Source organism: Drosophila kikkawai, chromosome 2R (genome assembly GCF_030179895.1).
Source record: "Drosophila kikkawai strain 14028-0561.14 chromosome 2R, DkikHiC1v2, whole genome shotgun sequence".
Classification (NCBI taxonomy): Eukaryota; Metazoa; Arthropoda; class Insecta; order Diptera; family Drosophilidae; genus Drosophila; species Drosophila kikkawai.
This window is the reverse complement of record NC_091729.1, coordinates 7,873,076-7,896,074: the sequence shown is the minus strand read 5'-3', so window position 1 is coordinate 7,896,074 and position 22,999 is coordinate 7,873,076. Positions and strand designations below refer to the sequence as shown.

The following is a 22,999-nucleotide window of genomic DNA, read 5'->3' as shown; positions in this document are numbered from 1 at the left end:
GTCGATGCATATAGGAACTGGTTCGCTCTAGCTGGGATTTTGCTTAAGATATACACAACTGTTTTGCATATCAACTGAGAACTAAGTCCTCCCCGCACCCCATTTCGCTTGCCCGTTCTTGGTGCACAGAGTCGAGGCTGACTTGGGTATTCAACGAAATTATCATGCCGCCGTGCACGCCTTGCCCCGTACGTGCCGTCGCCTGTATCCTGTACATCTGAGTCCTTGATCAGCGGGCACAGAGCCGTGGGGCTGCTCCTATCCAACCACTTCTACTTCCACGGTCAAGCTGCTTATCTCACACAAAACACTGGTTGCTTTGGCAAAAGAAAACGACGCGACTTGCCAAACATGAACTGAGGCAAAAAATTACAAAAGTGAAATATCGAAATCTTTTCTATTCAAAGCAGAGAACGAAAAAATTGGTAAAAATTATACAAAACTTTATAGCGTGCCAAATCTCGTAGGTTTTCCTATTCAATTGTGTATCCTCACTCTGCCTCAACAAGTTTCTCGTTGGAGATTGCCCGCTGGCCTGGCTAAAAGCCCCTCTAGGTAGGGGTCGTAAAACAATTGGGGAAAAGGAAAAGGAATTTGCAATGCCCTCGGACATGTATAAAAACAGGGCCGGCGACTGATGGGGAGGAGTTGCCAAGGCAGTTAAAAGGCAGTTTTATATTCATTACAATCCAAGCTGCCGGAGCAAGGAACAACAACAGCCGGCAGCGTAAACTACCAACAACCAGCCACAGCAACATCAACGATTTACGACTCCATACCGAGTAGGTCGACATTTTTATTATTACGAGTGCCACAGCTCACCTCACACAGGCGGTGTGTGTGCCCCACATCATCTGCGCACGCATATACTTACCACCCACATAATATCACAAAATGGCCGCTGGTCGCCACAGCACAAATACAAAGAAGGGAGATCGGACTGCGCCGCCCGAGTGCCTCATCTATGAGATTCCCGGAACTGACTGTATTTGAATTATCTTTGCACCTCTCAATGTGCATTGTTGTGACGATATAGAGTGTATACATATATATAGAATATCCGATTTATATCTGGACTATAAAAGACTAGTCGGCAGCTTGAAACAGATGTTCCATACAAGCTGCTCTTTCGATATATTTATTTTATGAAACAAACATTAACGAGCAACAAGCTAACTTCGGCATGCCGAAGTTGGCAATGAAGTTGGCATTGCAGTTGTCACCTGGATAATTAACAATAGATCCAAAAATAAAAGGAACCATATAAAAGATATTTATTTAAACATAGCATATCATTATTTGGCTTTAATAAAATTTCAAAAACATTATTTTTAAATCGTATAAATAAAAATTTTACCACTGTTGAAAAATGTATTATAATTTAAATGAGAAATGTATATACTGAACAAAAACTAAGTAAACTTTCAATTATATTTACAGTTACAGTTTTGGATTCACAGCTTTACATTTGATAATATGACAAAATCGTTCCATTTCCATACAATTAAAACCAAATGTCGACCGTTCCGACATTTATAGTAATAGAAGTAGAATAGTCAAAAGATTATCTGCAAAGTTTCATTTAGATAGCTTCAAAATTGAGGGACTACTTTGCGTAGAAATGGACAGAGGGAAATAGCTAGATCGACTCGGCTGTTGATGCTAATAAAGAATATATACTTTATACTTTATGAGGTCGGAATCGTCTCCTTTTCTGTGTTACAAGCTTCTAACTAAAATGGTTTTCATAGCGATATGTTTATACCCTTGCAGGGTATTATAATTTCAGTCAGAAGTTTGCAACGCAGTGAAGGAAACGTTTTCGACCCTATAAAGTATATATATTCTTGATCAGCATCAACAGCCGAGTCGATCTAGCCATGTCCGTCTGTCCGTCTGTCCATCTGTCCGTCTGTCCGTCTGTCTGTTTCTACGCAAACTAGTCCCTCAGTTTTAAAGCTATCTGAATGAAACTTTGCATATAGCCTTCAATATACTCTCACTGCAATATATGTCGGAACGGGCCGGATCGGACGACTGTATCATATAGCTGCCATACAAATGTTCGATATATTTTTAGAAAAAAAATTATAACTTTGCTGTTTTTCAACATTTTTGAACCATTTTTTAGATATGGCCATTTTATATTATTTCAGAATTTTGGTAAAAATTTTATGAAAATCGGACGACTATATGATTTAGCTGCCATAGGAACGATCGAGAAATAAATAGGAAAAAAATTATAGCTTCGTTGTTTTTCAACGTATGTTTATCTACTCTGAGATATAAGCTTTTTTTATTATTCTAGAATTTTGGTATAAATTTCATAAAAATCGGACAACTATATCTTATAGCTGCCATAGAAGCGATCGGTAAATGTATAAAATATATAAAGTTGGGAATGTAAAACTGTAACTGTCAAACTGTAAACATAATAAGTATAGGTAAAATGTAATGAAACTCTGTTCTGTGAGTGCTTTCAGCATTTAAATCTATAATATAAACATAAAAACCAATCTGCAAGGGTATACAAACTTCGGCGTGCCGAAGTTAGCTTCCTTTCTTGTTTTCTTTTTTATTTGCATTTTACATTAGTAATTTTAAATGTTCCTTGCTGATTTTAATATAAATTATTTATTGTTATTAGAAAAACCAACATAAAAATAAGAATTTAAAATAATACATTAAATATAAAAATAAACCTTTTTAATTTTCAGGTCTTTAAAGAGCTTCTGATAAAGAAAATCTAACAGCAGAAAAATTGAAGGACGAATCAGCACACTCAAGTACACACTCATCCATATATTTATATACACATGCACATACATATACCTAAAAACCCATAGACACACCTAAGGTGAAGCCCCGAGCTCACATAGACAACAGCGAAAGCACGAGCAAAATATTGCAGCAGCGTAGAGGGGAAGAGAAAAAGTGAAAGTAATGGGCAGGCTGAAAACTTTTTCTTTCGCTTAAATAACCTGACTGAAACTCTCTACCCAGCTCAGCTATTTCTGAAGGACTTTCGGTCCGCAGTTTTTTGTTTCTGCTTTGGCGATTGCTTATTTGTTTTGCGCTAAAAATTAAGCGGCCACGAAAAGTTTGTGGGTATGGTGAATTACTTTACACGGCACTTGAACACGCAGGCAATGAGCAAACCAACAAACGGAGAAGCCAAATTAAGTTTAATTAAATTAAAGTAATAGATAACATCTAACAATGGATAAACTTTTAACTTTCAGCTACTTAAAATTATAAAAAAATGTTTAAGAATGTGTCATTATGACTTATAAGGCAATATTTTAAAAGTAGTTAATATAATGTAAAACCGATTATAATATTTAATATATGTCATATTAATGTTAGGAACGATTCAGCACTTAACACAATTTTAAACTTAAAAGCCATTAATGGAAACATTGTTTTATTTCCATTAATAAATTGCAGAAATTTCTTCGCAATTACGTTTCTTTTTTCGAAACTTTAGTTAAACCCTTACCATTTCCCCTCTCTGGCTACAGTTGGAGCTGGCAACCCATCAATTATAATAACGATTGCCTTCCAATAAGAATAAGTGATTGTTATCAGGCACCGGACACTGCAATTACTCTGCACATAAACTAGTCGTGTAACCCACGACTGATACTTCCCAACTGATAAGTGACAACTTATTCAACGAGTCGCCCAAATAAAACAGGATACAGAAAGTAAAGACAGCCAATTTGGCCGCGTTTCAAATGAAAGCATTTTATCAGGCAATTCCTGGCTGTTTGCCACTAAGGGCCACGCATAAACGAAGCTGCCTGATAAGAGATACATTTTTTACGTACTTTCGGTTAAAGTTCGAGCGACGAAAGCCAAAGCAACAAGACGAGGACGAAGGAGTCGGTCGAGAGGTGGCACTAGCACTAACACGCACGTTGACATTGAATTTTAATTTATGTTTGTTGATTACATTTAGTTTTTTATGCGAAAAAAAACAAACGAAATAGCACGAATTCAGCCGAGCTCTTTAAAGTGTGGCTTGTTCTATTTTGAAAGTGTTTATTCTTATGTACACATATTACTTTTTTATTTTTAATATATGCAATGTAGCTACTGTTGCTGTTGGTGGCTTTAGAGGAGTTTCTTCTGTATATTATTGGTTCGGTTAAGGGTGCTGTGAGTGTGTTAACGAAATAAGGAAAGATTGTCTACTGAGTGTGCGAGTCTTGTCCGAGTCCTGTCGAACCAGGGCTCGCCTTCGCCGTACCACCGTGCGTATGTGTGATATGCGTTTCGTGTTCCATCTTCCTCTTTCCTTTTGTTTTAGGAAAGTGCGCGCGCAAAATGCCTATGGCAGGCGACACAACAGCTGTGCTGTCTCAGCTGCTGCTACCGAGAGAGAGGAACGGAAACGGACCGAGAGAGCGCAGACGAGAGCAGGAGAAAGTTGGCGCTCGGGCGCACGCTCGCCGAAGGACGCCGAGCCCGTGCTCGGGTGCAGGTGCGGGAGCGGGTGGGACAGATGTTAAAGTGAAAGTAGTCTTGTTGATTACCATCCTTCAGAGTTTGCCCACATTGGAAAGGTCGCCAATTTCACTGATAATACGAATCCTTTTGTGCTGGCAATGCCGTCACAGCTGTTGGCACAGTATCCGAGATAGAGAGAGCGGAAATACAGGGAGCGCACCGGAAGTGATTTTCCCAAGTGACTTTCTCTTGGTAATTTTTAAAATGTGGCGAATATTTTTTATATTAAAATGAGTGAACTTATTTTCTAAAATCACTGAGACTATGGAGAGGTTAACTACATTTTATGTACTGAAAATCTATAATCAGCTTATAGTAAAATTAGATATTGATATTAATCAAAAGGTATAGCTTTAGTAAATTTTTTTGCGTACTTGGATTTTGATAAATGCTATTGAAATAAAAAATTAATATTATTCTAAACCCTCAGAAAAAATGTAATTAGTTTCGTTTTCTGCACTGAGCTGCAGGATATCTAGCCTGAAACTAAAGACTTCCATTAGCGTATAGAAATTTAAGCTAATCAAATTGTTGTTAATTTCTGATCTGGCCTTGTCTGTCTACCTGTCCGTTACAATACGAACAAATCTAAATAAAACTTTACAGATAGACTTACATTTTTACGTATTTAAACTACAAAGAAAATGTGTCAAGACTTTATATTAATTTTACAACATTTGAAACATAGGTTTTGGTTAGCACTATAATTGGTGCTAAGATCGATTTTGGGGAATTTTTAAGGAATTCTCATACGGCACAGACAGAATTCATTTTTTTGAAAACCAGTTGTATCACTGATGCAAATCGCGATAAGAGATTATAATGCAATTAATTTATATAACATATATCAGCTCTTAATAATAATAATATATTTTGAGTTTAAAAAAAAAAAGTGTTTAATTGAATTTTAATTCGAATTTTACTTTTTTCGCACAATTTCTTTCATTATACTAGTATTTAAGTAGTTTTTTTACCATAATAATGGGAAAACCTTTCTAAAATTAAGTGAAACATTTTTTTTTTTTAAGTTAGGGTCATTTTTATTGAATTCAGGGTAATTAACGCAAATTGCATTTATTAATAAGCAATAATAATATTATTTTTATTGTACCATATAATAATAATATAATAATAATAATAAGAATATTGTTTTTTTTTATATTATTATAATGATAATTGTTTAAGGGGGGACATCTGAGTAACTTTTTTTTAAAATCGAAAATTTTTTTTTTGCTTAAAACAACATTAAAAATAACATACCAAAAGATAGAGTCCGGCAAAAGTTTCTAAGTGTCGAAATTTTTTATTCTGCGGCGATGCCTCTTATGTAAATATATACGATCTTAAAACTTTAAACGCGTTTTTCTCAAAACCACTTTTTTTGAGTTGGCCGAAAACATAACTCGAACAAATCTTAACCGATCGATCTGAAATTTTGACAGTATATCCAAAATACCTATGGCTATCGACACACGTAGGATTTCTTTTTTTTTTTTTTGCTTACTTTTTTTTTATCAACAATTTTGTGACGTTTTTTTTCATGAAAATTGAACATTTTATTTAATAACTCACCATTTTGCTAAAAATCAAAATATCGAAAAAATCCTACGTGTGTCGATAGCGGTTGAGATAAAGTAACTAACGAAATTTGATTTTTTGTTCTAGATCAAAAATTAAGGATGTTAGGTTTTCGGCCATGGACCCCTTTCAAAAAAATAGGGCCTACGAAGACATGCTGCACAGCCGCCATTTTGTTTTCGATTTATTAAAAAATATTTTGTAGTTCACATCTAACAATATCAAACCTACTTTAAAATTTTTCGATTGGCTTTTTCATTTGGCTAAAAAAAATTCTAGAAAATGGGCTTTTTTTTGCCAGTTACTCAGATGTCCCCCCTTAATAAACAATAATATATAATATATAACTGTATACAAATTTGTGGTTTCTTTTTCTCAAAAATATCTAGAAAACCAATGGCCATTCCATTAAAATTTACCTATATATGTACATATGTGCATGTCTATCAGTTTAACGCCTAAGTATTTATTTGCTTATTGTATCAATATATTACAATATTACCATGTCTAATTTCACGCTTTCTAAAAGATTGGCAAGTGAACCATAAACGTGACGTTCTATCGCGAGCATTAGATATCTGAGTACTTCCGTTTGGCGACTCAAAGCAATTATAGCTTCATTTACACGGCAGTTTTTACAGCGAACCTGAAGCCCCAGCGATTGAAAAGAATCTCGATGCGAAAGCATGAACTATCGGTGCACTATATAACCCAGTGAAGTTGAAAAAGTTGTCGCACTCAGCGAAAATGGAAATGTGGAACACACCCCCCCATATGGATATTATTCTCATCTTATGTCTGGTGATGGCGAGCGGTGGATCTGCCATGCCCAGATACAGCCAATTGGGGTAAATATTTCAACTAACAGGCTTTGAGCATTAAAATGTCACAGTTCACAATATTCAGTAGACTGGGACCACTATCGGCAGGCAATAACGGCAATATGACCACCATTAAATACCCCGGACTGCAGACGGATAGAACAACCTCGGCCACTCCGGTCTTCGAGTACTCCCTCTTGGGTGAGGACCCAAAAGATCAGCACTGGTATCGTGTTAGCCTCACTCCCAAGGCAAACAACTCAGCTTACCGGGCCCAGTTCGCCACTCGTAAGCATCCGCCCTTTGATGAGCAGTTGGCCCACCGGCACGATAAGACCATTCAAGACTTGCTTAACTGGCTGGACCGCTCCGAGGATCAGAATCTCTGGCAAACCTACCGAGATCTCTTAGAGTACCCCTCGCTGGAAGCACACTCAGAACGAAATGGCAACGAACTTGAACATAAGGAGCAGGTGCCAAGAAAAGTGTGCGATAGACGAGATCATTTGTTGTTGGTGGGGGATGAGAGAACTACCACTTCCACACAACCAACTCCTATCGAAGGCGAACTCAAGAGTGGGGATGGCTTTGTGTATTTCGTTAAAGGTCTTAAGCCATCTACTGAGTCTGTGGTTCATCATTGAATTATGCTTTTTTAGTTCTGAAAAATTGTATTGCATTTTAGGTAAATAAATGGAACATTCAAAAATATATAGTAACTTCAATAGCTCCTTCTTTTGTTTGTATATAAAAGTTGCTGTTTTCAACAAATTTGGAAGGGTTAAAATTGGAAAATTTTCCTTAAATAACCTGTTTGAAAATGCATAAGATACGACCTGAAATTAATTTTAGGTAAACAGTTGGAAAGATTTATATGTTGAATTACAGACAAATAATTTTATATTTATAATAAATAAGCATATTTAAAAGGAAAACTATAGTTTTTAAAAAGCTTTATTGGTGAAAGCTCCTCCTTAGCTCTTGTTTCGAAAAAGCTTTCCAAGCCAAGCCTCCACCCAAAAACTTCTCTTATACTCAAACAAAACAAAAGGTTGAACTGGGCTGCTTAGGTTGCCAATTTGTCTGGAGATGTGGAACAGCCGAATGGGGTCTTGCCCAAGAACCTAGTTAGCTGACACTTGCTGCTCCACGTTGGCTTACATTGAGTGGAACGCAAAAAATGAATTTAAATAAACATGTCAAGAGCAATGCAAGCAAACACTTTTGGCTTGAGCTCAACGACCAGGGGCTGCTTGTTACTTGGACTCTCCAACAGCCTCCTGACCATGACCGCACCCAGTATCCCTACTGGCCCGTTCCTTGCTGGGGTCCGATAGACCAGCTTGTCCTGCTTCTTGTCATAGGTTAGCAGACTGGAATTTAAGTCTGTTGAGCAACGATCCCCCAGAGATGTATAGCCATGATCGTAAAGGCATCAGTACGGCAGAACGTTAACCCGCAAGTAGTTCCAGATATCGTGATAGGTCCACTCGAGCAGCGGGAAGATACGCATGAGCGGCGGCCGGCCGTTGTCGCAGGGCAGCTTCTCGGGAAACATCCCGCAGCCGGGATCAGTGCGCCGGCAACCGAGGAACACGGTTTGCACATGGGGATCCTCTCGCACTAACTGCTCAAAGGCCAGCCTCATTACTCTCGAGTCGATGCAACTTCAGTCCATACCGCTGGGCACAGTTATCGATAAACCGTTCCAACTCTTCAAAGGGATCCGCGGGCTTAATGTACACAGCCCGCAGCGTCCCTAAAGGAGGCTTTACTTTGGCCACCATATCTAACAACACCGTGCAGTCCTTGCCCCCATTGAAGCATAGCAGTCGCTCATTGGGCCTATACAGGGTCATTGCGCGTTTTATCAACTCTCTGGAGCGATCCACTTTGTCCCGCAAACTCAGACTTGGCTTGGTCTTGTCCACGAAGTCTGTTGCCGGTGAAATATGAAGACTCGATATTTTATGTGATGCCGACGCACGCAGAGCGATAAACGCGCGGCGGAATTAATTTTAACAAGCTTAACACAAATTTCAACCATATGACAATTTAACATTGAAAACTAAATATTTTGAAAAAGTGTGTAATTTGACTTGTTCTTCGTAGTCTTTTACTATTTAAAAAGCTGCTTTAAAATTCATATTAAAAAGTGTTCTAATTGATCAACATTTACAGAATCTAGAATACTCTAAAATATATTCCATTATTTTGGTGAAAAACGTGATAAAAAATGTCATGTTTTGCTATGATAACAACTTCTAAAGCAGAGGCATTATGCTTTGGCTTTCCTTACATAACTCGAAGAATGCAGGAATAGAAATAAAATACTTATATGTTTTTCTAATTTACCTAAAGTAACCAACATCAAACGTAGGGAAAAATTGCCGCGTCCGATAGAGATTAAAATTGAATTTAAAAAACACTACTTCATAATTTTAAGTGAAACCAAATACATAATGAAGATTAAACTATGCACAATACAGTCAAATTAATTTCATTAAAATATTTCATTTCCCAGAATTCAAAAGTTTTTTGAAAATGTGAATTATATTAGGTCGGGCACGAATGCCTCACATTTTTGTAATTATCCTGAAAACGAACCGTTATCCAAAATCGATCATAGCACTAATTATAGCGCTAACCAAAAGGTTTAAGTTTCAATATTATTAAAATTAATTAAATATCAATTAATTAATTCTTAAGTCTTGCCACATGCTTTATTTCAGTTTGAATGCGTACAAACGTTGCTCGTGTACAAGTAGTTTGTCCATATGGCAACAGACGAATATCCGAAAAATTAGACTTATCGTTAAACGGCAAAGCTCTCTTTAGAATTTAACTTTTATTTTCAGGTTCAGTACAAGCAAACAGAACCCATACTTCAATTATTTAGAATTTGTAAAAACCACTTATATGGTATATATGTATGTACATATATGATTAAAGTTAGAAAAGAGTATTTACTGAAATAGATGCTGAAGTACCTATCGACAGAAATGCGGCTTATGATAACAAAGGAGTACCTCATACCTTCCCTAAGTTATGAGATCGAAATATTCGGGAGCTGTGATGCTGCCTTATCTTTAACAACATTGCAAGTTACATATTCAATGTTAAACGAGGTGAACCCATTACGGTAATGGCCAATAGCATATACGGTCTTAACTTTAAAACTTGGAGCAATACCAGAAATCTAATTCTTTTGTATAAGGTAATATATACCAGAGAACCCAGTTATCTCTTTAAAAAATTAAAGTTCGTAACATCAGCAAGAACCAATAATTTAATTCATTTTCGTCATAAGCTTTCATCTTCTCGATTTCATTTTCTTTTTCACACTATTCGCTTGTGAAATGTACTACCTTAAAATGTAAAAGCCATAAAAGAATGAAAATATAAACCAGGCATAAATAAATAAAATGTTGAATGTTAAAATAATGATATGCAAATTGTTAGAATAAGAAATACAGTATTACAAGCTTGTTTAGTTTTAAGAAAGATATTCAAATTTAAAGAACCAATTTTTTAACTTGTAGCGTTAGGAATATAACATATTCACCAATAAATTAAATTAAATTAATTATGTCCGAAATAAATCGAAGCATTGCAGGCATGTTTTTAAATACATTGAATTTTTAAACGGATTACCTTTTTATATAATAGAGTAAATTATGCATGTAATATTTATCTTCCTAAGGCTAATAAAGTCTCGGATTTGTTATTACATACATACATCTAAATAAGTTCTCTTTTTAATAAAGTTAAGTGAAAACTGGTTTCCGTTTTCTTTTTTATCAATTTGCAATTTCTTTTTAAAGATTCGGCCAACGACAAATCGTTTACTCAACAAGTTCAGTGGCCTAAAAAATAGTAGAAGAACGGTTTGGTCTTTTCCATTTATGTTGGCCATGCAAAAAAGCCCCCTACACATTGACTTCGAGACCGAAAACTTGGTCAGTGCTTGCTCGACAGTTTTGGCTGCAGTGCTTCTGAGTATATAAAGCCGGTGAGCCGAAGCCAGAGACAACGCAGTCTGTTCTTTAGTCAGTCTAACAAATCAACAACCTCACCTCAACATGAAGTGCATCGCTATCATCGCCACCGTCGCCTGCCTGCTGGCCGTCGTTGCCGCCGACAAGGACGACAAGATGCTCGGCTCATCCTACGGAGGTGGCTACGCCAAGCCTGCCGCACCAGCATCTTACTCTGCCCCCGCTCCTGCAGCCTACTCCGCCCCAGCTCCAGCTGCTTACTCTGCCGCTCCTGCTACCTACTCCGCCCCCGCTCCGGTCTCCATCCCGGCCCCGCCTTGCCCCAAGAACTACCTCTTCAGCTGCCAGCCCAACCTGGCCCCAGTCCCTTGCAGTGCTCCAGCTCCGAGCTACGGATCCGCCGGCGCCTACTCACAGTACGCCCCCGTCTACGCCCACCAGTGGTAAACATATCCATGGAACCACATTTCGACCGATCGACACGACACTTGCAATGATCTACAAAAATATAATTTATGTTAAAGCATACAACTTGGTTGATTTTCGTTTTCGGGTGGGTTTTGGGTTAATGAGTAGGAGAGATCCGCATTATTTACGCAATTTAATGTTAAATTATAACTCCCAATAATACCGTTATTTTAACGACGATGATGACGATGACGACTTAATCATATTGAAGGTCATCGCGTAAAGCTTAAGAATCTTTAATGACTATAAGCATCCAAGTTACTACCAAACTGGTCATATAATTATCCATTTATAAGTAAATAAAATACATAATCAATAAAAATAAAAAACCTGGCGAAACCAGATTGGGTTACAAGTTGTGTACTTTCGAAGAAGCAGTGTTAGGTACATAATAAATTAAATTAAGAGAAGAGACAACGACCACCACCGTAGACATGATGTAGACAAGATATCCGGCCAATACACAGGGTTTGTGTTTGTAATCTCCAGAGAGCCGTTTCATTTTTAGTTGTTTTTTGTAGCATAACAAATAAAATTGTATTAAAGTTGATCTACCAACTAAATGGCTGTAAAACGTTGAGTATGACGACGAACAATATAACATGGATAAATAACAGAATGGAATTAATAAATTTTTATAACAGGGAACAATAACACCACTAGGTTACTCCTTTGAGGACTCCTCTTGTCCAGATGATGGCCAATGAAGCTGCTAGTCGATTGGTGTAAGCTGCGAGGCGTTTGTTATACCGACTCGAGTGCCGGTTGATCTGCTTCCTGATGTGGGAATGTGGAGGTCACTTTCCAGGGCATTGTTTCTAATATTCCAAGGTGCATTCGCAATCATATGCAGCGCTCGGTTTTAGACTCTTTGGACTTTTATGGCATTAGAGTCTGACGCCATGCCCGACAATTTGATGCAGCTGTCATCGAGGGCACAACAATTGTTTTAAACAGCAACATTTGGTTGGCAAGGATGAACTTGTTCGTTGGTCTAAGCAACCAGTTAAGCTTCCTGAGCTTATCACGACAAGTAGCTGTGAAGAGCATTTTAGAAAACCGACACATTGTTGCTCCATTTTACCGGCTTTTTCAAAACCAATTTTGACCACTATCCCATTTGACCTCAGGTAAAGGTTTTCTCATCCTCTAAATATGTTATTTTTATCCAATAATCCAATCCCCTGAATAAGTGGACCAAATTACGAGAACAACTAAGATTTATAAACGAGTTTCCAAACAGATTGTTGGTATTTATTTAAAGGTTTAGAAACTTAATGAAATGTAGAGGCAAGTTTGTCTTAATAATTTTTCACTTAACACTTTCCTTTCTTAATATATCCATAAAGAAAATAGAATTGAAACGTTAACAAACTTTTAAGGCTTATGAAATAAAGGAGAAGCACTAGGAATTAGCTTAGTGTAAAGCTATAACTCAATTTAAGGTTTCTTACAAAACCAAATTCGAGTCAAATGAAGAAGACTTCGGAGAGAATTAAATTCGTTTTTGCATGGATGTAAACTTTTTTGAAATTCCGAAGGTTGAACAAACATTCTTTGCAATTTTCAGTAAAACCTGTCGTTGAGTTTCAATAATCGTCCGGATCAACGATTGCATCATCAAAGAATCTCGCAGCCTGCAATTGTTTTCGGATGGCTCCCACCTGGGTTAGGATTTTCGGCGATGAAGTAGAAACGGTGAACTTTTGCACGGCGGGTACCTGTGAAAAGATAAAAATAAACTTAAATCTTAGCTCATCTCCAGGTCGCATCTGACTTCATACAACCCCTTGGGGTATACAAGTCTATTACGTACCTCCCAGCGCTTTTTAAGGTTGTCCATCTTTCGTTGCCCGTTCTCTGCTAATGGGGCCAACGTCGTTTCCTGCCGCGTCATTTTTGGCATCTCGCGCAGCAACGGCATTGACAAATTGTGGCCCGCCGCCTCTCGCAGTACCACATCCCTTCTGGCTAACGACTGTGGCGTGGTCTGCGTGCCCCGGTGGCGCGAGTCGCTCTTGCTCCGTTGCAACTCCGGCTGCTTCTGCTGCTGCTTGGTGGCAAGATCGCCATAGTTCCGAAGGTAGCGGGACAAGCGCTGATCCGTTTGGCGGCGCACTCGCTCCATGGATTGCTCGTCGGCACTGTCCATTTCAAAGCTGGTGTTGGCACTGCCCGAGGCTGCTGCCGGAAGCTGATCAATGATATTTGCCTTGAATGGCGTGTCCTTGTGGTCGTCGTGGAAAATCGAATTGCGTGCGATATTAATGGAGTACGGAGGCGAGAATGCATCGGTCGAGTCCTTAGCTGGCGGCACCGAATAGTTTAATTCCAGGACTTCAAAGGCATTGTCCGACGAAGGCTCCGCCCTGTGGCTTTCCTTTTTTTCGTTGATATGCGTGCGTTCCGTGTCCCTGCCGCAGGCGATTTCTTCCAGGCAAAAGGAGCACAGATTTCGACGACAGTTCATGCAGACATTCCGCTCTCGCTGACACGCGCGGCAGACATCGCTTTTGGCCAAGCAATCGCCGCACATGGCGTACAAGCGCTCGCACTTGTGGCACACCAAGGCATAGCTGCTCTGGCAATTGTGCTCGTTGGGATCGTCATCCTCGCTATCATCTCTCTGGTGCTTGGCCTCCTCGGAGCCGCCTTCGGCCGGCTTTTCTTCTTTCGTGCCATTCCTGCGGTTCGGTTCACTTTGCTTCAGCTTTAGCGCAAGCTTTCGTTGACACCGCAGGCAACAGCTCTCGTAGTTCTTCAGCGGCTCGTCGCAAAGGGGGCAGATCTTCTCGCACAAATGGAAGCACTCGCGTTCGATCTTAGCCATTTGCGGCACTTCAAACTCGAGATCAACGGCCGCGGGCAGGGGCTGGCCACGCCTGTACTCGTGGTGTGCCGAGTTACTGAAGTATTTATACACTTTGTTGGCGCTGTTGCTTGTTTCGGCTAGATTGTTGGTTCCTTTTCCCTTGTCCTGCAGCAGCTGGGCATCCTGTTCCAGTTTGGTCAGCAACTGTTCGCGCATCAAGCGGTTCTGTTCCGAGTCAAAGCGAGCCTGTGAGTACAGTGAGCGAATGTATAAAAGATTAACACAATTACTTGGCCCCAGCACATTTGCAATTATCTTTCATTACTCGGGTAATAGTTAAAGACCGAAATAGTCCTATCAATTACATTACACTTTCGCTGCCGAACGGTTTTTATGTTGACAGCAAGTATGGGTCGTGTTATAGTAATTCAAATCAATAGCTATTAAGGCTTGTCGCAGTTTTTGGCGTGTAATCAATATCTAGTTATATAAAAAAACCCAAGGTTCATATTCGATTTAATTCCCGCTTCCACCGATAGCTGATATTATTTCTGGGCTTTGCAATGGATAATCACTAAGATGCATTGCCCGTTATACCTAATTTGCCATAAGCAAGCAATTTGGGAGCGTAAAAAGTGCGTAGAGATCTAGAATACTTGAGGATAGTCGGCGACTGTCGCTATTCGCATAAAACGCAAGAATATCGTTCATCTTCTTGCTATATTGGTCTTTGTTTAATTATTATTATTATTACATTACAATTAATAACAAGAAACAAGTGCAAAACTGCTCACTTTTCAAAAAATGTTGTGGCGAAACGGCTAAAGTTAGCTTAATGAATTAAATACCACATAATAACACAACATTTGAACAATTTTTGTTTTAATTTTTGTATTAATAAATATTTAAAGATCTACGAGTAATAGGGAATCTCCTGAGTCAACTCAACAAAAGGTGGCTTACGTTGTAAATCCTAACTGTCCACAAAAACATCCAATATGAAAAGTCAAAACCTTGCTTTTTGACCAAAAACTTAAGTTAATTTGTTTAATAAAAACAATAATAAAATTTCAAATTAAAAAAGCTCGACATGAGTACCTGAAGAATTTGTTAAATAAGTTATGTTCCAAATTTCAAACCGATTTGTCCAGTACATTTTGAATTATCGTTTACAGCCATTTACAAAATGTCATTTTTCAGGAGAGCGCTTTAAAATGTTTCATACATGGAATACCAAACGACCTTCTTTAAACTCTGCATTACTTCTTCAATTCTCATATGATCGATGTAAAACTTGGACACAATATTCTCAAGATATCAAGCATTAAAATTGACGAAAGAGATAAATAAAACAAAAAAACCATAAAAAAAAAATTACAGCTGTTGACTTTACCTTTTCAGCCCGCAGACGCTCCCTTTCCAGCTGCTCCTCCAGCTTTATTGTCTTGAGTTGTGCTTCCAACCGTCTAGAATTGAATATATTATATTAATTATGTATAAATAATGAATTGGCTGTGTTCAACAAAGGTTATACCTCGTCAAGGCCTCCTCTTGGCGACGCTCCTTTTCCCTTAAGAGCTCGATGGAACGACGCTTATCGTCAATCTGCTGCATCAGATCGCGCTGGTAATCCTTTTTTCGAGCTGTTTCCAGCTCAGCACTACGCAGATTTCGTTCCATAATGCCATCCCCAGTTACAATATTGGAAAGTTCCACATGGCCCAGATCCTGGAGCAGCTTTTGACGTGTTGTGCCAGGCCGAATCTTAGGCGGCACATAGTTGGGATTACTATTTACAATTAACTCTAGGTCAGTCTTATCAGTTGTGCTCTGGTTGGAGATGCTTGTGCTAGATTGGCTGGAGGAGCGGGGTTTCTCCGGGGCAGGGGCAGGAGCTGGCTGTGATGTGTTCTTTACGTGACCCTGTCGTTGGTGCCTGTTTGTGACTGGCGGATGGAGCATCTAGAACAAAAGCAAACAGTTATTTGTCAGCTCATAAATTTCACACTGCTAAGCGCATGCCAGTGCCTAGCACATAATTGGAATAAATATTTTTATGGTAATCTCCGGACACTTGCCTGGTGCTTGAGAAAGTTCTGCTGGTTCTCGCGCTGTCGCTCACGCAAATAAGTTTGCCGCTTCTGATTTTCATTGTTAAAGCCGGGAAAGTAGGAGTAAAATGTGTCCGTAACCCATTGCTCCATATCATCCTGCGTGCGAAAGAGAGTTGTTGTATATACATATTTATTATATATTCCTTATCGCGCTCCTTCTTTTTCCAGCTCTCGTGTTCCGCTCGGCGACACTACTAACCACCATCAAGAAGCTCGTATACATTTTTACATATAAGCGTTGAGGTGAGGGCAACAAATTATCCATAAGCTTTTTGGGGTCAGCAGCACCAGCACTTCGAGCTACACAAGCAGAAGCAGAAGCAGGAGCTGCTCCGCCAAACACTCCACAATGCCTACTGCCATTTTTGCACATAATTTTGTATGCCGTCGACGCGACGTCGCAAATCGCGTGCACCGATGGCATCAACAAAATTATATACAAATCCACACAAATGTCAGGGATCAAGAGCTCGACTGAGGCCATGCCCAGTACTGAAGAGTAAATTATATAAAATCGAAGAAAGTAATATAGATTTTAATAATTCAAATACAAATTGTGATATCTACATCCTGAATGGACTCGTAAAACTTTCAGGGCCCTTTCCATTATGTAATATATTTCAAGTGTACTCCAATTTGCCTCCCGTTTTATATGCCTCTCTTCAATAAAGGGGTAACAAATAATAATATAAAGGACGAGGACCGTTCCTGAAGTTAGCAGGCGCCTTCAGCATTGGGCTGAGACGTTTTGCCACGCCAATTTATCAACAAGGCCCAGCTGTTCTGCCATACGGGGACGTTGCCTGCATGCATTACGCTTCACTCTATATTAGCAATGATGATGTGCACCTTAATTAAAGTACGTCTTAACGTTTTCATAACTTAAGGTGAGTGTGAGTGCCGAGATCGAGGTGTGAGGACATTCGAGTAGCTCTTTGAGCCCTTCCTAATTAGGTGCAATTAACCGAGAGATTGTGAAAGAAGATTAATAATAGTCTTACAACGAATGTTAAAAAAGCCATAACATTCCAGCAATTCAGGTCAAGGAAACTATCAAAATAAAGACTGCAAATAAAACGGGAAAGTTAATGAGGAGGAAGCTTAGCTATATGGTCACGCAGCTCATCTCAGGTGGGGGAAATGTGGCAAGTCTGCTGTGAGCTTTATTAAAGTAGTTTATCCGATAGTCCGGCTAAGTACAGTGGATAATCAGGGAATTAGTCCTTCTTTTGATAAAACTATGGATTGGGCGAAAAAATTAGGCAAGTTTCTGCTGAAAACCCAGTGAAATGAAAACAAAGCTAACCGATCAAGATCAAGATTTTAAGATCTATGGCTATTTGACAATTGTACGGATACTAGGAGAAACACTCTTATATGCATGTCTTCTATATAACATTTCGTTGTCATTGATCATTTTTTATATTGTCAGATTTCAATCGATACAAAGACCCCATCTTTATGTGTATCGACAGAAAAAGTCCGTTATGATACCTACATACATATATCAACAAATATATCGCTCTGCATACCGTCAACAAAATATCGTAATCCTTGATACATCGATTTCTAAATTATCAAAAAATATATTTCAAAATTCCTATCGATGTTACCAAGAAATATAATTGAATTTTTTTTATCCGATACAGAATATCGACAAATATATCGACAGACCACGGTTTAAACATAGAAACCTTTCGAAATATTTATTCTATACATCCTATCTAAGCGCACCACTGTACATTTTCGAGCCATTTCTGTGGTGCTGTTTACTAGGCCCATTCATCGAATTGTGTTGCGTGTTACATCGAAATTGGGTTAACTAAGTGCCTGTTAGGTTTTACATACATATGTAGGTACTAAATGTGCGAAAATTAATGAAAATGCGACGTGTGAAAGCTGAACGGGAATGGACGCCTTTGTTGTCGCTACGCATCAGTATAAGTTCAAGGGCAGCAGGGCGAAATGAAACACAGGGACAACGGACCTCAATCGAAAGTATTTGAACCGCTTCTCGTTGGTAAAAGTAAGTATTATGGTTGTAAGTTGGTATGAAAAAATACAAATACAATTTGGTTGCCAAGGGTTGACTATAACTGAACTATTTCATTAAAAATTGATGTGCGTTGTTGACATTTGGGCGAGCCTAACACTTGCACACACACACATTCATTTATAAAAAATTAAAATATGTATTCAACGAAGAGGGATAATAGATATGTATTTCTAGAAATCATTCAATATTTGGTTTACGTCATTTGATTTTTGATTTAAGTTAATTAGAATGTGCCTTGTTCATTTTGTTCCGTTGGTTGGTTTTGATTTGCTGGCAATCAGGGACACGCCCCGGCACTCTACATTCCGCTTACCTCATATACATGAGATGGGTTGAGGGATTTAGAGTATAGCAAAGTAAATTCAAGTTCAGGCCCAAACAAAAGCAAGCGCAACAAACGAGCTTCAAATTACAACTGAGAGCGCTGCCAGCAATTTCATTAAACGAATGGCTCGCGCGTTCACAGCAGAGCCGGCAGAATGCTAACTGGAGCACGGAATGTACTAACTACGGTAACAATAGCCAGCACCCAACAACAGCGAGTACAGTGGCTACAATGAGCCATGCAACATTGATAGCGGAAGGAATCGAGGCCACAACACTACGAAAACGCAACAAAACACGGAATTTCAAAAGCCAGAATGTAAATAATTAAAATCCCGGACTAATTTGGCCGCCGAGCGAAGCTTCAGAAGTCGGGTGACAATATCTCTGGCAGCATGGCAAGTACATAGAACAACAAATTAATTATTAGTAAGTATGCAACCGAATGCATAATTCAAATATTAAAAAGTGAAAACAAAAGAATGCAAGAAAATAATAAAAGCTGACTGCCCTTTTTCACAAAATATTTCTACTATTAAATTAAATTTTTTGAAAAAAATTAAATGATAGTTAATGTTTGAATTTCGATACGATTATGTGTCATTTCTTACTATGGTAGGTAACTTTGATTGCAGTTAGGACTCTAAGTTTAATTTCAAATAACCGATAAAGATCGCATGTTCTTGATTTTATTATTTTTCTTATTTTTCAACTTGGATCACGCCAGTTATTTATTGTTCCTATTTGTAACCGTAAAATTAATATTTAAAAAATTTACTTCAGTGGAAAGCAGGACAATTTCTTTCAGTATTTAATAATTTTGAATTAAAAAGGAAAAAAATTCGCCCTCAACGCTAAAGTCGCTTTAGCTATCCGAAAAAGAATTTCAAATCATATTTACAATAAATCGATTTTGTATAAATACACATAATATTTACAACCGTATAAATCAAAATGCTTTATTAATTGCATGATTAATTTTAATATTTCGATGATTTTGAAAAGTGACCAATCCTTTTACTATTACACACTCAAAAATTTATCAGGATCAGCTCTTGAATATATTCAATATATATTAGACATAAAAAAGTATAACCAGCTAAAATTATTGTTGCAGAATAATTTGAATTTATTTATTTTAAAATAATTTAATCTATTCAGAATGTTTCAGATTTGCAAGGTGTTAAGATAAGGTAATATATAAAAAAATGTTAATTTTATTATTTTACTAATTTACTTTAAAATTAAAACAAAACATGGAAAAATTCAAATTAATTTATAATTTTGAATACTAACATTTTCACACAAAGGTGCCGCCAAAACATACATTTTAAAGAGAAACACTAGAGTTTGTTGTTAAAAGGATTTGACATCCTGGGGGAAACAAAACAAAACAGACTAGTGTTTTTTGCATTTTTTAGGCGCGTAAAAGAACATTGGTTTTTATAGTTACACTAATAAAGATGTACGACTTTTACCGATAAAAATAGACATATGAATGTATTAAATAGGAAAGTAGCATTAAAAACTATTTCAGCAACAGTTTTTATAATTTTTTTTTTTATAATTTTTAAAATTCCATTTCACTGGGAATGGGACTTACCCAAAGGCGCACGGCAACCTCTAGGGAAAATAACTCAACGAAATCTTTGGTTCAACTGAGGCAAAGATTTTAAGACATAAAGACTTAAGTCTTTTGGAAATGGTTAAAGACAAAAAAAATTAGCTCAATGAGGCGTAGAATAACGAATTTTGCACATTTATGGCCTGAGAAATTGGCGATACGGTGCGCCAATGAAGCGCAACGTAACGCACATTTTAAAGCTCCAACGTATGTACACATGTACATACATACATATGTTAGTACTCACCGACCGACGGATTGGCAAGCGGTTCTCACTTAGCGGCCGCCCGCTTTCCAAATTGCGCCGCAGCGACACATTTGGCGACTTGTACTGACGAGCGCTGCCGACAAGCAGCTGGCGCTGATTCGCCAATTCCTTGGTAGATTTAGATGGGCTGACGTCTGACACGGCCTGCCCGCCATCTTCCCCATCCACCCGTTCCAGACTTCCTAAGTCCAAGTCCACAAGAAGTTCTTCGTGATGGCCGCCGGTTGCCAAGGAAGGAGACACAGCGACGGGTTCATTGGACTCCTGTGTCCTGCGACATTGCACTTTGAAGTCGGCGGCTTGCATGAGGAGAGCTGCGGGGCATGTTTGCGGTTTTTCGATGGCCAACCGCTCCCGATCCTTCTGCAGTTGCTGACGCTCCAGTGTAAGGAACTGTTGCAGGTCCATAGCTGGAAGAGAGATAGTACCAGAGGTTGAAGATTATAGGATCCTTTGGCATTGGCTGGACACTCACCATTTCGGCTTGCAACAGTTTCTTTTTTCAGATACCTAACGCCATCAGAATAAATGCGCAACTTTTAATCGTATTATTTTGAGTTGAATGTTTTCCGCGTTCTAGAGCTGGAAGTAGAGCTGGGTCGACCATTCCGATAGTAATTATCGATGTTTTAAACTATTTGTATTGAAACTATCGATTTTTAAGGTTTCAGTGAACTATTGATAAAGTTCCGCCACTATAAAATATTACCCTTTTACATACAATGTGATGATGCGTTTCCACTGAAACATATATTCACATTCTCCGTTTTGTTTTATGTTTTTATATATCGACGCATTTCCGCGAATGTATCGTATGTTGAAAGGTCAAATTTTACAGGAGAAGCTCATTTTTGATTTGATCTCTTAGAAAGCACTGAACAAACAATAAAATTGAAACTTAATTTTTATCGGAACTATAGGGTTTTCAGTTATAATATTTCGCAGGGTAGTGAGACATTAGGTGCCTAACAATTTTGCATTAAAATCTCAATTTCGAAAAAAACGGCATACGATACTTTCGGGGAAATGCGTCGATATAAAAGAAAATATTTGGTCAGGATCAGCACTGAAATCATCTACATACAATAAGGGTATTTTGGGTAGTTCCTCGACGATTGAAATACTAAAAATATCACCTATGTATCGCGATAGTACGCCGATATTTTCAACTGAAATCAGCTGTTCCCATACGTCATACCAACAGTCCGACGGCGCTAAAAATATCGACTGAATATCTGAAATGCCAATTTGAATTTCATTGAGTTCAAAATAATCACAGATAATCTGTGAGAATAAGAGAATACAAGAGGTATATCCTAGCCTTAACGCCTGAAAATATCGGCGAACTATCGCGAGATATCGCCCATATTTATGTAACAGGTGTAATTTTAAATATAAAATAGTTTAAATTTATATATATCACATGGTAAAATGAATAGAAAACTATTACTCAAAATGCACTTCTAGTGGGAATGGGCCGTAAAACTGAAATATCGATAGTGTTTCCATCGGTAGTTTCTCCCAAACACGCAATTATCGCTACTATCGTTCGCGGTCGCCCAGCTCTAGCGCACTCTTCCTCTTTCTTTTCGTTTCGTTTCCGGAACATACACACACGTGGATTTTGTTGAAATTGCAATTAATTTGCCAACAAAATGAAGTAAGCACTGGGAAAATAATGTGTTTTCTTCATCTAATATAGTATGCGTTTTCAGGATCGGCTTGTGTTCATTCAGCGGGTACAAAATCTACCCCGGCCATGGCAAAACCATGGTTAAGGTTGATGGCAAGGTATGTGTGTGTGTACAGAATGCTCCGCAGACATGATAGCTAAAGCCTGCTTTATTCGTTCTCCTAGAGCTTCACCTTCCTGGACAAGAAGTGCGAGCGGTCCTATCTGATGAAGCGCAATCCCCGCAAGGTTACGTGGACTGTGCTGTACCGCCGCAAGCACCGCAAGGGCATTGAGGAGGAGGCCTCCAAGAAGCGCACTCGCCGTACCCAGAAGTTCCAGCGCGCTATCGTCGGCGCCTCGCTGGCCGAGATCATGGCCAAGCGCAACATGAAGCCGGAGGTGCGCAAGGCGCAGCGTGACCAAGCCATCAAGGTGGCCAAGGAGCAAAAGCGCGCCGTTAAGGCCGCGAAGAAGGCAGCTGCCCCCGCACCGGCCAAGAAGTCTGCGCCCAAGCAGAAGGCCGCTAAGGTCACGCAGAAGGCCGCTCCTCGCGTCGGTGGCAAGCGGTAAATAATACCTGCCCCCCGCCGGTAGTGATGTGCTAAAGTTTTAATAACAGGATCTAAGAAACCAGAAGTGAAACAAAAATTAAAACGCCACAAATGCAAATTTGTGGTTGCCAAAAAAAAAGCAAACGTGTTGTGTTTTTGTTATTCCAAATATTACAAATTGTGCACAGAGAATGGATG

General features: G+C 38.7%; 5 protein-coding genes across 9 annotated transcripts; 3 read left to right on the top strand and 2 right to left on the bottom strand.

Annotated features, from left to right (window-relative positions):
* Positions 1-6,779: 6,779 nt before the first annotated feature.
* On the top strand, positions 6,780-7,610 carry LOC108077377 (uncharacterized). 2 transcript variants are annotated; one of them, XM_070284273.1, is made up of 2 exons: positions 6,780-6,938; positions 7,000-7,610. In XM_070284273.1, exons 1-2 carry the CDS (start codon positions 6,838-6,840, stop codon positions 7,553-7,555), a joined length of 657 nt encoding a protein of 218 aa, XP_070140374.1. In that variant the 5' UTR covers positions 6,780-6,837; the 3' UTR covers positions 7,556-7,610. The 2 variants fall into 2 exon arrangements, with proteins under 2 accessions (XP_070140374.1, XP_017026160.2); XM_017170671.3 differs by having other exon boundaries at positions 6,820-6,938; positions 6,997-7,610.
* A 223-nt stretch (positions 7,611-7,833) lies between these two features.
* Flad2 (Flavin adenine dinucleotide synthetase 2) lies at positions 7,834-8,923 on the bottom strand (the record flags this gene model as incomplete). Its single annotated transcript, XM_017170620.2, is given in 2 exon segments — positions 7,834-8,563; positions 8,565-8,923. Coding segments are annotated over 2 exon segments (825 nt in total), but the record flags the coding sequence as incomplete, so codon positions are not given.
* A 2,012-nt stretch (positions 8,924-10,935) lies between these two features.
* Vm34Ca (Vitelline membrane 34Ca) lies at positions 10,936-11,440 on the top strand. The gene has a single exon (XM_017170656.2). The coding sequence runs from the start codon at positions 10,994-10,996 to the stop codon at positions 11,354-11,356; it is 363 nt and encodes a 120-aa protein (XP_017026145.1). The 5' UTR covers positions 10,936-10,993; the 3' UTR covers positions 11,357-11,440.
* Positions 11,441-12,597: 1,157 nt separating this feature from the next.
* Positions 12,598-21,186, bottom strand: LOC108077442 (ciliary rootlet coiled-coil protein 2). Of its 4 annotated transcripts, XM_017170761.2 has the most exons (7): positions 21,051-21,186; positions 20,555-20,985; positions 16,268-16,399; positions 15,724-16,151; positions 15,583-15,655; positions 13,194-14,435; positions 12,598-13,098 (listed from the first exon to the last, which is right to left on the bottom strand). In XM_017170761.2, the coding sequence occupies exons 2-7, from the start codon at positions 20,981-20,983 to the stop codon at positions 12,967-12,969; spliced, it is 2,436 nt and encodes an 811-aa protein (XP_017026250.1). In that variant the 5' UTR covers positions 20,984-20,985; positions 21,051-21,186; the 3' UTR covers positions 12,598-12,966. The 4 variants fall into 4 exon arrangements, with proteins under 4 accessions (XP_017026250.1, XP_070140126.1, XP_070140127.1 ...); XM_070284025.1 differs by lacking the exon at positions 21,051-21,186 and having other exon boundaries at positions 20,555-20,992; XM_070284026.1 differs by lacking the exons at positions 20,555-20,985; positions 21,051-21,186 and adding an exon at positions 20,287-20,392.
* A 915-nt stretch (positions 21,187-22,101) lies between these two features.
* On the top strand, positions 22,102-22,945 carry RpL24 (ribosomal protein L24). Its single transcript, XM_017170712.3, has 3 exons — positions 22,102-22,235; positions 22,291-22,366; positions 22,434-22,945. The coding sequence occupies exons 1-3, from the start codon at positions 22,231-22,233 to the stop codon at positions 22,818-22,820; spliced, it is 468 nt and encodes a 155-aa protein (XP_017026201.1). The 5' UTR covers positions 22,102-22,230; the 3' UTR covers positions 22,821-22,945.
* The last annotated feature ends 54 nt before the right edge of the window (positions 22,946-22,999 follow it).